The following is a 15875-nucleotide window of genomic DNA, read 5'->3' as shown; positions in this document are numbered from 1 at the left end:
AGAAAAACAATTAGTGAGTGTCTCTTTAAATTCTATATTAAAGGCACTTCATTGTATAAAAGAAGAAGAAGAAGAAAATAATAAAGAAAAATAAAATAATAAAAATCTTCAGAAAGATGTAATGAATACCTTTCACCACAGAGTGGCACTGTTTTACCAGAAAGTTCTAGTGTACCTATTTAGGCCAACAGGACAACTTATAACTAGTATAACAAGTTTCTATGTCCAATTTTTTAAATTAAAAAAAAAAAAAAAAAGCTAATTATGATGTTAACATAATTCATGTTACAATCATCATAATTAGCTGTACAAATGATGAGCTAACACTAGCTTGAATGATGCTGATGTCTCATGTTGGACATGGTTGAAAATGGTATTTTATGCCTTACTATAACCTCGTTGAATATCTTTGTACCACAATACAGTACATAGATGTCTTGGGCATAAGACTGTATAATTTGTCAAATGTTTTAAACTTTGTTTTTACACAGGTGTGTTTAAGGAAACCTTTAAGGAAATAAAGACCAGTGCACTAGATTCAACATACTGTAGAAAAAGTTGTTGAAAGCATTTATCTTTATGAAAACAACCTCCACTGTTTCTGTATTAAGACACATTTTATGATGATGGTGAGCAGGATAACTGTAGAGAGGTGTGTTGGCAGGTACGGGAGGTGAAGGCATCCTGAAGGAAACCGGTTTCCCTGTGATTGAGAACAGGGTGTGTAATCGTCCGGCATACCTGAACGGCAGAGTCAAAGAGCATGAAATGTGTGCTGGAAATATCGAGGGAGGAACAGACAGCTGCCAGGTACGAACAACAGCAAAATACAAATGTGAAATTGATGCACGTGCAGTTTTTTTTTTTTTAATCTGTTTACAGCAGTTCAAAATACATGAGAAATAATGTTTGCAATAGTAAATTCATAACGCTCCATTAGTTTGATCTACAGGAAGTTCTTTCAACAGCTGACCATTAAGTTAATACCAAATTAAAAGATGTTTTAAGATGTTAGAAAATTACAGAGCAATAAAATAAATATTAAAAAAAAAAAGTGGAGATGTAAGATGATTCAAACCAGGGAAAAAAGTTGAGATCAAGCTTTTAATATTAATGTTAATATCCAACCTTTCAGGATACTAAAATTAGACTAAAATATACTAAAATTAGAAATAAATGTTTTGACTCCTTTTATCTGTTATACATGTGATTTGTCCATATTTACAGTAAGTATTTGGCTAGTTATCTGTGGTTCAGCATTAAACATTACCAAGCCAAGCCTTAGGTTTAATTTCAGTAGGTTTACATCAATACAGAAAGAACTGTGAGCACAAAGAGGATTCAGTACAAGGGTTTTATATTAATTGGACTCTTCACAACAAAAAATGTTATGTTGGTTCTTGTAACAACAAAAAAAAACCCTCACACATGGTTTGAGGTCCATTAAGCAGGAGTCCTCTGACAGTGTGAGTAAAAAGTTGCAAATGAAGACGACAATGATAAGGCTCAATCAAAGTAAATGTTATAGATGCCTTTTTTGTCACATAATTTTTCGATCATTTGTGGAGAATTAGGTTGTTTTCCACAGTTGCCCCTTCTCACAGTAGCACACAGCAGGAAACAGTTTCCAGTGCTGGAAAAACAGCATTTGAAACTGACAGCGCAACAGTGTATCAGTGCAATCCAGCATCATACGTAGTTTTTATTAGGGAGCTAGAAGGTCAGCCTGTCACCTTAAATACTGACAATATGTCTGTGTAGATTCTCAGTTATCCAGGTCATAGTAGTCTCTGGAGCTTGAAAAAGGCGACTGGACTTCTTTTTGTTTCTTGAAGACGTTTCACCTCTCATCTGAAAGGCTTCTTCAGTTCTCAACCAAATGGTGGAGAGACCCAGGTATTTAAACCCCTGTGGGCGTAGTCCCCTGGAGGTGGTTATGACCCTCTATTGATCATGTGCTTGAACACATGTGCCCAGGTGTGAAGGGGGCGTGGGTCATATTTAATCAGTGGTTTCAGTTGAAACCAATTTAGGACTCCGCTCCATTGTTTCCTGTGGCCTATTGAGGTCACTGGAACAAAGGTGTGAATGGGGGTTGAGACGTCTGGGAAGGGAGCTCAGGACAGCACTGTAAGCGGGGGAAAGTTGGTGACGTAATCCACCTCCTCTGTTCAATGATGGTTGTTCACAGTGGACATAGATGGCTTCTTTCACTCCTCTTTCAAACCATCTGTTTTCCCTGTCCAAAATGTGGACATTGGCATCCTCAAAAGAGTGCCCTTTTTCCTTCAGATGCAGATGTACTGCTGAATCTTGTCCTGTCGAGGTGGCTCTTCTATGTTGTGCCATTCGTTTGTGAAGAGGCTGTTTGGTTTCACCAATGTAGAGGTCCGAGCACTCTTCACTGCACTGAACAGCATACACTACATCGCTGATCTTGTGTTTGGCGGGTTTGTCCTTGGGATGAACCAGTTTTTGTCTTAGGGTGTGACTTGGTTTGAAGTATACTGAGATGTCATGCTTGGAGAAAATTCTTCTGAGTTTCTCTGACAAGCCTGACACATATGGGATGACAATGTTGTTCCTCTTGTCCTTCCCATTCTCTGTAGTTTGTGTTTGGCCTTCATTCCTGTGCATCTTAGCTGATTTGATGAAGGCCCAGTTGGGGTAACCGCATGTTTTGAGGGCTTTCTTAATGTGTGTGTGTTCCTTATGCTTCCCTTCTGCCTTAGAGGGAACACTTTCCGCACGGTGTTGTAGGGTCCTGATCACCCCAAGTTTGTGTTCCAGAGGGTGGTGGGAGTCAAAGAGGAGATACTGGTCTGTGTGTGTGGGCTTCCGGTAAACTTCAATGTTGAGGCTTCCATCTTCCTCGATAAGCACCGCACAGTCCAGGAATGGTAACTTGTTATCTCTGGTGTCCTCCCTGGTAAAACGTATGTATTTATCCACTGAGTTAATGTGACGAGTGAAGGCTTCTACTTCTTGGGTCAAAATCAAAACCCAAGAAGTAGAAGCCTTCACTCGTCACATTAACTCAGTGGATAAATACATACGTTTTACCAGGGAGGACACCAGAGATAACAAGTTACCATTCCTGGACTGTGCGGTGCTTATCGAGGAAGATGGAAGCCTCAACATTGAAGTTTACCGGAAGCCCACACACACAGACCAGTATCTCCTCTTTGACTCCCACCACCCTCTGGAACACAAACTTGGGGTGATCAGGACCCTACAACACCATGCGGAAAGTGTTCCCTCTAAGGCAGAAGGGAAGCATAAGGAACACACACACATTAAGAAAGCCCTCAAAACATGCGGTTACCCCAACTGGGCCTTCATCAAATCAGCTAAGATGCACAGGAATGAAGGCCAAACACAAACTACAGAGAATGGGAAGGACAAGAGGAACAACATTGTCATCCCATATGTGTCAGGCTTGTCAGAGAAACTCAGAAGAATTTTCTCCAAGCATGACATCTCAGTATACTTCAAACCAAGTCACACCCTAAGACAAAAACTGGTTCATCCCAAGGACAAACCCGCCAAACACAAGATCAGCGATGTAGTGTATGCTGTTCAGTGCAGTGAAGAGTGCTCGGACCTCTACATTGGTGAAACCAAACAGCCTCTTCACAAACGAATGGCACAACATAGAAGAGCCACCTCGACAGGACAAGATTCAGCAGTACATCTGCATCTGAAGGAAAAAGGGCACTCTTTTGAGGATGCCAATGTCCACATTTTGGACAGGGAAAACAGATGGTTTGAAAGAGGAGTGAAAGAAGCCATCTATGTCCACTGTGAACAACCATCATTGAACAGAGGAGGTGGATTACGTCACCAACTTTCCCCCGCTTACAGTGCTGTCCTGAGCTCCCTTCCCAGACGTCTCAACCCCCATTCACACCTTTGTTCCAGTGACCTCAATAGGCCACAGGAAACAATGGAGCGGAGTCCTAAATTGGTTTCAACTGAAACCACTGATTAAATATGACCCACGCCCCCTTCACACCTGGGCACATGTGTTCAAGCACATGATCAATAGAGGGTCATAACCACCTCCAGGGGACTACGCCCACAGGGGTTTAAATACCTGGGTCTCTCCACCATTTGGTTGAGAACTGAAGAAGCCTTTCGGATGAGAGGTGAAACGTCGTCAAGAAACAAAAAGAAGTCCAGTCGCCTTTTTCAAGCTCCAGAGACTTAAATACTGACACAAACATGATCAAATTAGAGTTGCAATAAAATCTCACAGTCAAACTGACTAAAAACCCAAACGCCATCAAAAGCGGCTAACATATCCATTAAAAATCTAAATGCCTGCTGCTGCATGTGTTTTCTTCCTGCAGGGTGACAGCGGCGGTCCTCTGGTGTGTTATGCGCAGAACAGCTTTGTCCTGCAGGGTGTCACATCGTGGGGTCTGGGGTGCGCCAACGCCATGAAACCCGGCGTCTACGCTCGAGTGTCTAAGTTTGTGGACTGGATCGACAGAACCATCAAAGCCAACTAAAAGCTGTCATCTTATTATTGAGGATGTGTTAACATGTATATGATGTTCTGCTCTGGTGTGACTAAAGTTGTTAGGTTGGTATTAGGTGTTGTTACCTGAGGTGGATGCACTATGAGCAGAGCATGTTAGTGGTTTTAAAAACAAGGAAAGTTTCTGAAAGAGCTGAAAATAAAACCAGGAAATGTTACTTCATACAAAATGTATTAAAAACCTCCTTTCTTGTGTTTGAGTGAAATAAAAAGTAATCATTCAGCTGTCTGATCTGCTTTAAGAAGATTCTTCATTTGATGATTCTCCACTTTGCTCTGATTTTGCCTGAGAAAAAGAAAATATTTTGCCACCACACCCACAGATGATGCATCAAAACTGCAAAAAACCTCTTTGTAGGAAACATTAAACTTTATTTTCTTTGAATAAGTTATACCCAGTGCTGTTCAGTGCTCAAGACCGATATTCAAAGACTGTAGTATTAGACTGCATTAGGTGTACCTAATAATCTGGATTCTGACTGCGTATCAACTGACAGATTTGGGAGATATTTTACCGATTGGGGAACTCGATATCATCGATGGTTTCAGGGAGAGGGACTCCTTTGGTTTCGGGCAGTAACAGTACCAAACCTCCAGCTATGACTGCCACGGCTCCTGTACCAAAACAGCATAAAGACAATCTCAGTTTCAATGTACAGTTATTTTTTTTTTAAACCGTGCAGAAAAGAAAATAATCACAGAGCTGCTATTTTTGGCTGCAATCCAGTAAAAAACAAAGTGAAAAATTAGGGCTAGCTCTTTAGCTTTAGCTAAATCTAGATATTATTCTTTAAATACTTAGTATTGATGCTACAATATCATAAGAATGTATCATAACCAAAATGAATAAAAGCAGCTGAATGCCAAACCAAAATGAGAAAACTAAAGAGATGAAATCATTAAATTAAAGCTGCTCTAGCAGGTGCATCTGCTTCTGAGGTGGCTGTGGCTCAGGAGGTGAAGCAGGTCATCATCCCTTAATTCTAGTGGCATTCAAGTGATATGTTGAGAGTAAGCACCTTTAAAGAAAATATAAAAATGTATACATTTAATTTTAATTTAATTTAATTTAATTTATGCATCTAACATTACTTTAAATACAAAGAAAAGACAAGGAATTATTGATTTTTGAGGCAGTGCAGACATTTGCACTACCGCTCTTCATTTGAGTTTGTATTTTTTCATTTACATGCAGAAACCCACCAAAGATGATGAGAGGCAGCTCCAGCCAGATAACAGCCAGTCTGTACAGCAGGAATGAGGACACGATGCCTCCAACATCACACAGAGTGGAACAAACGGACACCGCCAGGTTCCTGTTTCCAGTCACAATGATGGAGATTTTAATGTTAACTCTACATTCACATACAAGCAGTATAACATGCACTAACCAAAGTGTCGGCGTCACTGTAAGTTTGCTTTTATTATCTCTAGGATAAATAAGACTTCCTGGTAATAAATCCAGCAGGTGATTAGATAATTCACTCCGGTCCTCACCTGATATATGTGGGGTAGAGCTCTGTGTTAACAAACACCACCATCTCAAAGGCCATGGTGATCCCCAGCCGACCGATACAGGCGACCGCCGTCTTTAACCAGAACAAGCCTGAGACACACGCAGAGATCCAGCATCAGCTGTTTTTATCATCATAACCTGACTAACCATCAGTCATATATAAAAGCTGGATGTAGCTTCTGGTAAGGGAAGATTTACAATTATCGACGTTTTCCAAAGCATACAACAGGGGGGAGGGGGTTAACACTAGTGGTGGGCGGATCAATCCAAATATCGATAATATCGATACCAGCGTTGGTATTGATATTGATCAATATCACTGTAATGAGATCGATACTTTAGCTTCAGTTTCTCTCCTGTATGCAGTGCTGCGATTTCATCAAAGATGTGAGCTGACTGTTTAAGTGCTGCTCCTGTCACAGCACTGAGCAGGTACACTTTGCTCCTCCCCTCCCTGCAGTGTTTTGATGTTACACCGTCACATGACACATAACATATTTTACTTGGGAATAAAAGGAATTTGTCAGCGGTCTCAAACTCCCGGCCCCACCGCGTACTTCTGGCCCGTGATTGATGTCAAAAATATAAGACAATTTGGCCCTTTAAGTTACTTTTTTGACATTACGCTTTCCCCTCCAATTAAGAGGAGTTAGTGAAATGTCAAAAAAGTAACTTAAACGGACAAATGGTCTTAGATTTTTGATATCAAATTGTCTGAAAAAGGGGCCGGAAGTGTAAATGTTTTATAACATTGTGGAGTGATAATTTTGTACAGCGTGTTTATTTAAGAAAAAAATCCAGAAAATTAGTGAATGAAGGGATATTTTTTATTACATTTTTGTATTATACTTTCTGAACCCTCTACCTGAAAAAAAGTTTTAATTTGTTCTTGACTGATCATTTTGTACACTTTATTTAAGAAAAAATTCCAGACATCACAATATACGGGGGAAACTGTTTTGTTACTGTTCTAATGTTTCAGAACAAAAACTTTTATTTTGATAAAGTCTTTTCTATTTACCTGTAAACTTTGCCCAATTCTATCCTGTTTTTTAACTAATTAATGATCCAAAGGGGGCAGCACGGTGGCGCAGTGGTTAGCACTGCTGCCTCACAGTTAGAATACCATCTGGAAGGCCTGGGTTTGATTCCACCTTTCCCAGGCCTCTCCCTCTCTCTGTGTGGAGTTTGCATGTTCTCCCCGTGCTTGCGTGGGTTTCCTCCGGGTACTCCGGTTTCCTCCCACATTCCAAAGACATGCACTTACTGGGGTTAGATTAATTGGCTACTCTAAATTGCCGGTAGGTGTTAATGGGAGCGTGGATGTGAGTGTGAAAGGTTGTTCGTCTCTCTGTGTTAGCCCTGTGACAGGCTGGCGACCTGTTCAGGGTGTGCCCTGCCTTTCGCCCTATGACAGCTGGGATAGGCTCCAGCCCCCCCCCCCCCCCCCCCCCCCCCCGCGACCCTGAATAGGATAAGTGTAAGCGAATGGATGGATGGATGATCCGAAGGAAAAAAAAAAATCACTAAACTTCATGAAAATTCTCCGTAATTATTAAAATTGTATTGTATCGATATCAGTATCAGCAATACTGGCCCTGATTTGGTATCAGATCGATACCAAATCTTGCAGTATCGCACACCACTAGTTAACATACGTTTTTCAAATGGTTAGAAAATGTCGGTTGGTCGATGTAATTTCAGCATCCAGTCCAGTAGGTGGCGGTAATGCACCTCTAAGCTGGTTTGCCAACCACCAGTAAAACCACTAGAAGAAGAGGCAATAATTTTCTGGCAAATACCGGAAATCGCTATTTTGGCAGACGATCACTTTTTTGGCACAACACTGACAATTCCCGATGGATCCACACCACTGCACTATTGCGTGGTCTGCAGCGATATGGCCTTCGGTCTGGCGGATCAGTTCAAAGGCCTGATTGAATTATTTAAAATAGTCCATCATTGATTCACAAATGAGTTTACTGACGATATTAGACAGGAACAAGCTGCGAGTGCCGCGCAGCAGGTGTAGAAAGCAGCCAAAGCCGCCGGAGATAAATTCAACAAGGAAGTGGAAGCATTGTTCCAAAAATGGAAACCGTACGCAGTAATCAGCAGAAAACGGTGATGGATATTATTCAGAAGGTATGTACATTAATGTTACATGTTCCTGGCGTGTTTTCATCTATGCTGGCCCGTATATTTGTGCGTAATCTGGTGATCGGCGGCCGGCACTGTTGCCAACTTTTGTGTAACAAAACTTGCTGTCAGCTGTCTCAAAAATCGCTAGAAGTCACTAAAGGGCGCATCGAGGTCCTGGGGGTGGGGTGGGGTGTCCCCCTCGGTCCGGGAGATGCCATAGCGTACGAAGGGACGCAGTACGAGCGGTGTAAACACACTGAACTCGGTGACAGCGGAGTTTTCAGGTTTCCGGTGTTGTGTCAAAAAGGGATTTCCGATTTAAAAAAAAAAAAAGTTTTATCTTTGCTTATATCGCTAAATACACTGTGGTGCACAGGATTTATGAAGGGCTTATATATAAAATGAAGACATGAATTGGTTTGAAAATATATTTATATTATTGTATCTACATTATCAATCCAGTCCTTTTTGGCTACTCTTTATAGAATTGTAATGTTATCTTTGTTGCCATTTCTGCAGCCCTCTTGGCAGGTCTCTCGGAAAAACGACATTTTTAATGTCAGTGATCATTTTTACCCTAATTAATAAAGAATATGTGAAAGTCACTTTGCCAAAAACTGACTGCAGCTTCTACCATGTGACAGAAATGTTCTTTATGACTCAAAATGATTTGATATCATTCATAAGAGATGATGTTTGAGACATGCTTGACAGATTATAGGTGGGCAAGTCATTTACAACAATATAAATACCAGCATTAATTTTTGGGGCAGTTACAGGAAATCACTTCTTGGCACAAGACCGGTTATTCAGATGACAAATCGCTCCACTGCCACTGTGTACAGTGTGGTGGCGTGTACATTTTACGTACATGCAGTGCAGTACACATTCACATGGGAGGGGAAAAAAAAAACAAAAGAAGAGATGTACTTTTGCACACACGTTACACTTTGTACACTTTGGGAAATGTTGATAATTGTGAATCATCACTAAAGTAAAGTGAAACCAATGTAAAAGTGCCTTAAACCTGCAGTACCTCTCATGGACAGTAGGTGGCAACCTGTCTGGTTGTAGAAGTCTTATATAGAAGACGACTGAAAAAATGACCCATTGCTTCCCTCAATCTATGGCCTCAGTAAGCACATCACTGTTGTGTTAAAGGTCTCATTCACAAGTTTATTTTATAAACTATCATGCCTCATTACAGCCAAAAAGATACAGCAGAGTATGCTTTGGTGGTCATTACTCTGCCAGTGTGTCCCCTGGTTTCTCAGCCAGATCCACCCCCTGTTTGTAACATCTGGTTTCAAAACACCCATGGGTGACATTGTGGTGGCCATGTCCATATTTTATAATCTATGCATAAAACTCACTGTCGGGAATGAAGGCAGCTATGATGCAGGAAGCTCCAGCTACGATGTTCGCGGTGGCAAACGGGAGGCGCCGGCCAACACGTTCAATGGTGGAGAGGATGAGGAAGGCAGCAGGGAACTCCACTAGGCCAGAAATGAGGAAGTCAATGTAGACGTTTCCTCCTGCTATCCCCACCCGCATAATGAGGCCTTGATAAACCACAGCACTAGTGAACCTGTAGAGCACAAACACAAAGGTTCAGTATCTCCTGCATGTAGGAAGAAAGCATCTGTGATTTTAGGTGAGTCTCACCAGTTGAACATGAGGATGAGAGTGTGCTTTCTCATTTTTGGAGTTCTGATCAGGTCCAGCAATGAGGCAGAGGCAGACTCACCTTCACCATCAGTCAGTGCCTGGAGGGGAAAAAAAAACAAACAAAAAAAACACAGGTGGGACACATGAGATCCAGGTAGGATCAAGAATGATATAAAATGGTGGTACTAAAATACTAAAACCCGATACACTTGTTTGCTGAATAAAGATTAATAGTTTCTTTAATGTTTTTGTGATACTTGCTGTCTAGAAACTATTAAATTGACTTACCTCAGTAATCTTGGAAAGTTTTTTCTGGTTCTCTTTGGCCATGGCCTCAGTGATCTCCAAAGCTTTGGAGCAACGGTTTTGAGAGATGAGCCACCTTGGAGACTCGGGGATGAACCTGACAGAAACAAAACCACATGGGCTTAACATGCCCAGGATCTTCAGGAGAGCAGCTTTACAGACGCAAGTCTTAACTGGAAAGATTTATACTGTAATGAGGGGCTTTATAAATACCTGGAAAGCGACAATGGCAAATATACAATGGTTAAAATATGGTTATGGTTATAGAACAAGTAATTAAACCGCAGTAGAAGAGGAAGATGTGGTACATTGCTGCCCACCTTCTTGACCTCCATAACCTTACTTTTTGCTTCACTACTTAGAGGGAAGAGTCCTTCCTGCATCGTCAAAGGACAAAAACCATGAGGTACATCACATATGAACCATAATCCCAAAGATACTGGACAGGTTTCCTTTTAGCCAGCATCTCCACATCGATGCTGCTGCCCGGTCTGCCAGAAACCCAGGAGCTTGGTGCTTTGGTATGCTCTTCACCAGCTTCCCTCTTGGCAGAAGTGTGGGCTGAGAATGAGGAGCCTGCCAACTCTGTCTCAACCATTGGTCGACTGCTGATCCTCCTGTGGAGTTCCCTCTCCGTTGTTGCCAGCTCACAGCTAAGTTACTGAAGGGTCCTCATTAACTCAGCCTCCGCCAGCCCCCAGCCAAGCTACCAGAGGTGTCCCTTCACCTTCGCGAACACCAGCCTCTGAAGAGTCTCCTTCACTGCTGATCTCCAACTAAGCCTCCTGAGGTGTCCCGTTACATTCACCAGCGGTGACCTCCTGCCAAGCCCCTAGAGGGTCTCTGTTGCTGGCAGTCAGTTAACTGACTAACATCCTTCCAGCTTTCTTTTCCATGGAGGGCTTCCTGTACTTGCATCCTTGATCTTATACCTGAGTGCTTCTAGGATTACTGTGACAGTGGCATGAATGAGCTCATTGGTTTTAGTGATATTGGTAGTAGGGACAGTGCATAGGGCAGTGTTCACTTCAGAAAGCCCACGATAAATTGAGATTGAATGACCTTTACAGATTGGTTGTTAGTGGACTGTTATGTTGACAAAAATGATGTAATGAGATAAGATAAGATAAGATAGTGTTTATTTGTCACATGCACAGTTATACACAGTACAATGCACAGTGAAATGTATTTTGTACCTGCAACCTTATATACACACACATATAAATAAGAAGAATAAAAATAAAAAAAAAGTAATTCACACTATACACTATACTCTATATACTATACACTATACACACTTTTTAAATTATAATATTTACACTGTGCAATAATGGTCCAGTTAGGGCTCAGAGTTGAGCAGACGGATGGCTTGTGGGTAAAAACTCTTCTTCAACCTTTCAGTCTTAGCCCTCAGGCAGCGGTAACGCCGGCCTGATGGGAGCAGGGAGAAGAGAGAGTGTCCGGGGTGGCTGGGCTGTTTTAGGATCTTCATGGCCCTCAGCCTGCACTGCTTGGTGTAAATGTCCTGCAGGTTGGGGAGGGTGGTTCTGATGGTCCGTTCAGCTGAACGAACCACCCTTTTTAGGGCCATGAAGTCCTGCTTGGTGCAGTTTCCCATCCAGGTGGTGATGCTCCCACGCATGATGCTCTCGATGGTGCAGGTGTAAAAGTTCCTGAGCACCTTGAGTGGGAGCTTGAAGTCTCTCAGCCGCCTGAGGAGGTAGAGACGCTGTCTGGCCTTCTTCACAGTGATGTTTATGTGATGAGTCCAGGACAGGTCCTGTGAGATGGTCACTCCCAGGTATTTGAAAGTGTCCACTCTTTCCACCTCAGCACCACTGATGACAAGTGGATGGTAGTCCCTCTGCTGCTTCCTGCTGAAGTCCACGATCAGTTCCTTTGTTTTGCTGACGTTGAGCAGGAGGTGGTTCTCCTGGCACCAGTTCTCCAGGCGGGAGACCTCTCTCCTGTAGGCTGTCTCCTCATTGTGAGAGATTAGTCCCACAACAGCAGTGTCGTCAGCAAACTTGATGATGACGTTGGACTCTGACGTGGCCTCGCAGTCATGGGTGTACAGTGAGTACAGCAGAGGGCTGAGCACACAGCCTTGGGGGGATCCAGTGTTGAGGGTGAGGGAGGATGAGGTGAGGTGACCCACTCGTACCACCTGTGGTCTGCTGGTCAGGAAGCTGTGAACCCACCTGCACAGGGATGGGCCCAGGCCCAGGTCCAGCAGCTTAGAGACCAGCCTGGAGGGAACTATGGTGTTGAATGCTGAGCTGTAATCTACAAACAGCACTCTCACATAGTTCCCCTTACCAGTGTCTATGTGTGAAAGGGTCTTGTGGAGGAGGAAGGATATGGCGTCATCTGTGGATCTGTCTGGCCGGTATGCAAACTGTAGTGGGTCGAGGGTGGTGGGCAGTGAGGAGGTGATGAATGTCTTGATGAGTCTCTCAAAACACTTCATCACCACAGAGGTGAGTGCTATGGGCCTGAAGTCATTGGGGCTGCTGGGGTGTGGTTTCTTTGGGACAGGGACTATGATGGACTTTTTAAAGCAGGTGGGAATCACACACAGTTTCAGTGAGAGGTTGAATATCAGTGTAAACACAGGTGCCAGCTGGTCAGCGCAGGTCTTAAGGACACGTCCACTAATACCGTCTGGTCCAGCCGCTTTCCTGGTGTTTACACGTCTAAACGCCCTCCTCACGTCGCGCTCCGTCACAGTGAGTGTCTCCGCCCCTCCGGCCGGGAGCGCAGCGGGCTGTCGGCTTCCCGACTCAAAGCGCGCAAAGAAGATGTTGAGTTCATCAGCCAGAGAAGCGTCGGCACTCACCGGGTGTGTGTGGTGCTTTGTAGTCCGTGATGGTGCGTAGTCCCTGCCACAGTCCCCTGGAGTCAGACTGTTGTAGTTGCTGTTCCAGTCTGCGGCCGTAGCGATGTTTAGCCTCTTTCATGAGTATAGAAGGAACATTTCCAACATCTCATCAATAATTAAGGCTGTTTGGAAGCAAAGGCAGGCCCAACCAACTCTTAGTATTGAGTTTCTAGTAAAATGGTCAGTTATTGTTGTTTGAAATTGCCATTTTTACATGAGACACCAAACCCTGTAATATGAAGGGAACCCAAGGCTACAGTTAATCAGTGACAGTCCATTTAAAAATTAAAATATGATTATTTTTACCAATAATAGGACAGGAAGAGGATGTAAGGTACAGTGAAGGTGACCTGCAGCCAGCGCCAGTCGGTGATGAAGTAGGCGAGCAGAGGAAGGATGAGGACGCCCACACTGAAGAACATCTGGTACAAGATGCCCACTGTGCGCCTGTACTTCACACCAACGATCTCTGTGACTGACAGAGTGGCAGGAATGGTATTAAAACTAATTAAAATATTTTGCTAGAAACAAAGAAAAAATACAAGCTGAGATACCAAAAGTGCGCAAAGAAATGCATAAATTCCACCAATTCAAGTAAGTTCTAATACAGATGTAAATCCTTGGAATATGCAGGGCTAAAGTTTGGCCATACGATTTCTGTATATTTTGTTAAAAAGATGCCTCAGAACATATCAGTTTCAGAAAACATGAACATTTACGCAGCACATATGAGGTCATCCAGCCTCCCTTGATGCTGAAGCCAAAAATGGTCCTGGACACCAGGATGGAAATGTAGTTTGGAGATGCAGCCAGTGCGATCCCTGCTATTACATTCAAAATGTTGGATATCAAGAAACTGATCTGCCTGCCAAACCTGCAGAGTGAAATGGAAAATACATTAGGTGGGGTTTGTTGAAGTGCAGGCTATGTTGGTTTACAATGTAACTGAGATTTCAAGTCATTCAGGAGGAACGAAACGATATACATCTCGCTCTGTCCGCACACCTCGACTTCTGAGGTAGACACAATACCCTGAACAAAAACAAAACAATACCATGAAAAGCTAAAAAAAAAAAAAAGAAAAAAACAAGAGAACTAGAAGAACTTTTAAAACCACAACAGCAGAAAAGACTCCAACTGTTGCAAAGTTACACCACAGATCAGCATGTGATGTGGGGAAAAGGGGCTCACTAGCAGAGTGATAGTGTTAACAAAAAAACACGAGGCTTTGCAGAAATGTGTCATGCAATAAGAGTGGACTTTTGGCTAATTTATTTAGAGCTAATTGTTTATTAGATAAAAAAAAAAAAAAAAAAAAACTTGAAGTACTTGAATGAAGAAAATCATTTATGAAATCATGGTTGTTGGAGGCTCACCTGTCAGCAAAGAAGCCAAAGGTAAAGCTGCCAATCAGGAAGCCCACATTGAGAGTGGACTGGTACATGTCCACCAACCATCCATCTGAACACACTAGATTGAACTGAAAAAGGAAATAAAAGGAACAAGGACATTTCTACACTTCTACTGGGAACCTCAAGGCTGGTTTAGTAAAATATTAGCAAACATATGAAGTGTATGCTATTTTTCTTCTTACCTCCGTGACAAAGGATTTCCTGCCTTCATACTGATACTCCCAGCCATCCTAAAACAAAAAACATTCAGTCTAGTACAGAGGATTAAACACTTTACTTGAGACTGTTCAGCTGCATTTTTCAGCCATCTGTCTTTCCCAGTGGACAAAGTGTAATATGATTAATAAGGTTACCAAAAATCACAGCAACTTCAGTTTTTGGTACTTTTTTTTCAGTCTCTGACGCTGCTGCTCACAAGAAAACTGCTGAATACTGCAATTGATGGTCCTTGAGTCCGAAGTTGCTGTGGCCAAAAACTGAAAGTTTGTGTTGTACAGTGAAAGAGTACAGTAGTGACTTTATCAGACTTCTGTACTTTCTACTTGAAGGTGGAGACTGTTATATATTAGCAGTGCACCCCAACCTAATTCATTCTGCAGAATCATAACAATGAGTCCAAACATCCAGCCAGTGTTATAAAATAAAAATAGTCTAAACTATCTTCAGCAACAAGGGGTTCTACAACAGATGGTCTGCCCCCCACAGATCCTTATTATCAACATTATGGAGTGAGTGTGACTGAGAGAGACTGAATCCACAGAGCAGAACAAAATCCTTTTAAAGCATCCTTAGTTTACTTTTTGTGTCTACAACCTATAAACTGTACTAAATCCATTAGTTAATGCACACAAATTAAAACTCTGTAAAGTTCACCCTAAATTTCACCCATTTTTCTCCATTAACAAATAAACCAAAGCTGCTAAAAACAGTCATGTAGGGACTGACCTGGCATGCTGTAAGTGGGACTCCACTCAGGTCCAGTTCCTGTGTGTCACAGTCGAGCATCGTGGTGTTCCAGTCCACCTCATACTGTTCACACGTGCTGTACTGCAGCACTCCAGAGCCATTGACCAAAGGCACCGTCAGCCTGCGGCTGTCATCCAGGCTCCAGGTGCAGGCCTGCCTCCTCTCCACTACTGCAGGGACCCAACACCAGTGATCGGGGGTGAAACCCTGGAAGACGATGCCGACGTACACACCTGCAAATGGCAACGACACGAAGCAGAGCAAGATGAAGACACGCCTCTGATAGCGACCAAATGACCCGGCCTCCTCCAAGAGTTCGTCAAAGGTCGTCATCACCACAGTGAAGTTTAAGCTATCAAGAAAAGTGAAATGTTGTGCTGTTCAACAAAGTATGGATCAGTGCAAAATATGAGACTGCCTTTAGGGGTGCTGAAACCTCAT

General features: G+C 42.7%; 3 protein-coding genes across 5 annotated transcripts in view; 2 read left to right on the top strand and 1 right to left on the bottom strand.

The window, feature by feature from the left end:
• Positions 1–4772, top strand: part of plg (plasminogen) — a 17705-nt gene extending 12933 nt beyond the window's left edge. The window contains exons 18-19 of the mRNA XM_030721025.1: positions 665–810; positions 4353–4772. Of these exons, the coding sequence (XP_030576885.1) occupies positions 665–810; positions 4353–4514 (308 nt within the window). The 3' untranslated portion in view covers positions 4515–4772. The remainder of the gene's footprint in view (positions 1–664; positions 811–4352) is intronic.
• Positions 4221–15875, bottom strand: LOC115774022 (solute carrier family 22 member 2-like). The gene is made up of 12 exons (XM_030721026.1): positions 15414–15875; positions 14651–14698; positions 14433–14536; positions 13776–13930; positions 13363–13531; positions 10158–10272; positions 9867–9967; positions 9575–9789; positions 6041–6149; positions 5747–5859; positions 5059–5158; positions 4221–4829 (listed from the first exon to the last, which is right to left on the bottom strand). Exons 1-12 carry the CDS (start codon positions 15765–15767, stop codon positions 4760–4762), a joined length of 1653 nt encoding a protein of 550 aa, XP_030576886.1. The 5' UTR covers positions 15768–15875; the 3' UTR covers positions 4221–4759.
• Positions 8049–15875, top strand: part of LOC115774020 (plasminogen-like) — a 31101-nt gene continuing 23274 nt past the window's right edge. Inside the window, exons 1-2 of one of the 3 annotated variants that reach the window (XM_030721023.1) lie at positions 8049–8204; positions 13372–13481. The gene's annotated coding sequence lies outside the window, so the exon portion shown is untranslated. Of the gene's footprint in view, positions 8205–13371; positions 13552–15875 lie in introns of all 3 variants that reach the window. The other 2 variants (XM_030721022.1, XM_030721024.1) reach the window with 2 other exon arrangements.

Source organism: Archocentrus centrarchus, chromosome 24 (assembly GCF_007364275.1).
Source record: "Archocentrus centrarchus isolate MPI-CPG fArcCen1 chromosome 24, fArcCen1, whole genome shotgun sequence".
NCBI lineage: Eukaryota > Metazoa > Chordata > Actinopteri > Cichliformes > Cichlidae > Archocentrus > Archocentrus centrarchus.
This window is presented reverse-complemented; position numbering and strand designations above follow the sequence as displayed.

What these genes read in the sequence shown, in the direction of transcription:
- LOC115774022 (XM_030721026.1), bottom strand. Translation starts at nt 15,767, where the DNA reads ATGACGACCTTTGACGAACTCTTGGAGGAGGCCGGGTCATTTGGTCGC. An exon ending in TCCCACTTACAGCATGCCAG is followed by an intron (nt 14,699 to 15,413) that starts GTCAGTCCCTAC and finishes TTTTTGTTTTAG; the next exon opens with GATGGCTGGGAGTATCAGTA. An exon ending in GCTGCCTCTCATCATCTTTG is followed by an intron (nt 5,159 to 5,746) that starts GTGGGTTTCTGC and finishes GTTTTGGTACAG; the next exon opens with GAGCCGTGGCAGTCATAGCT.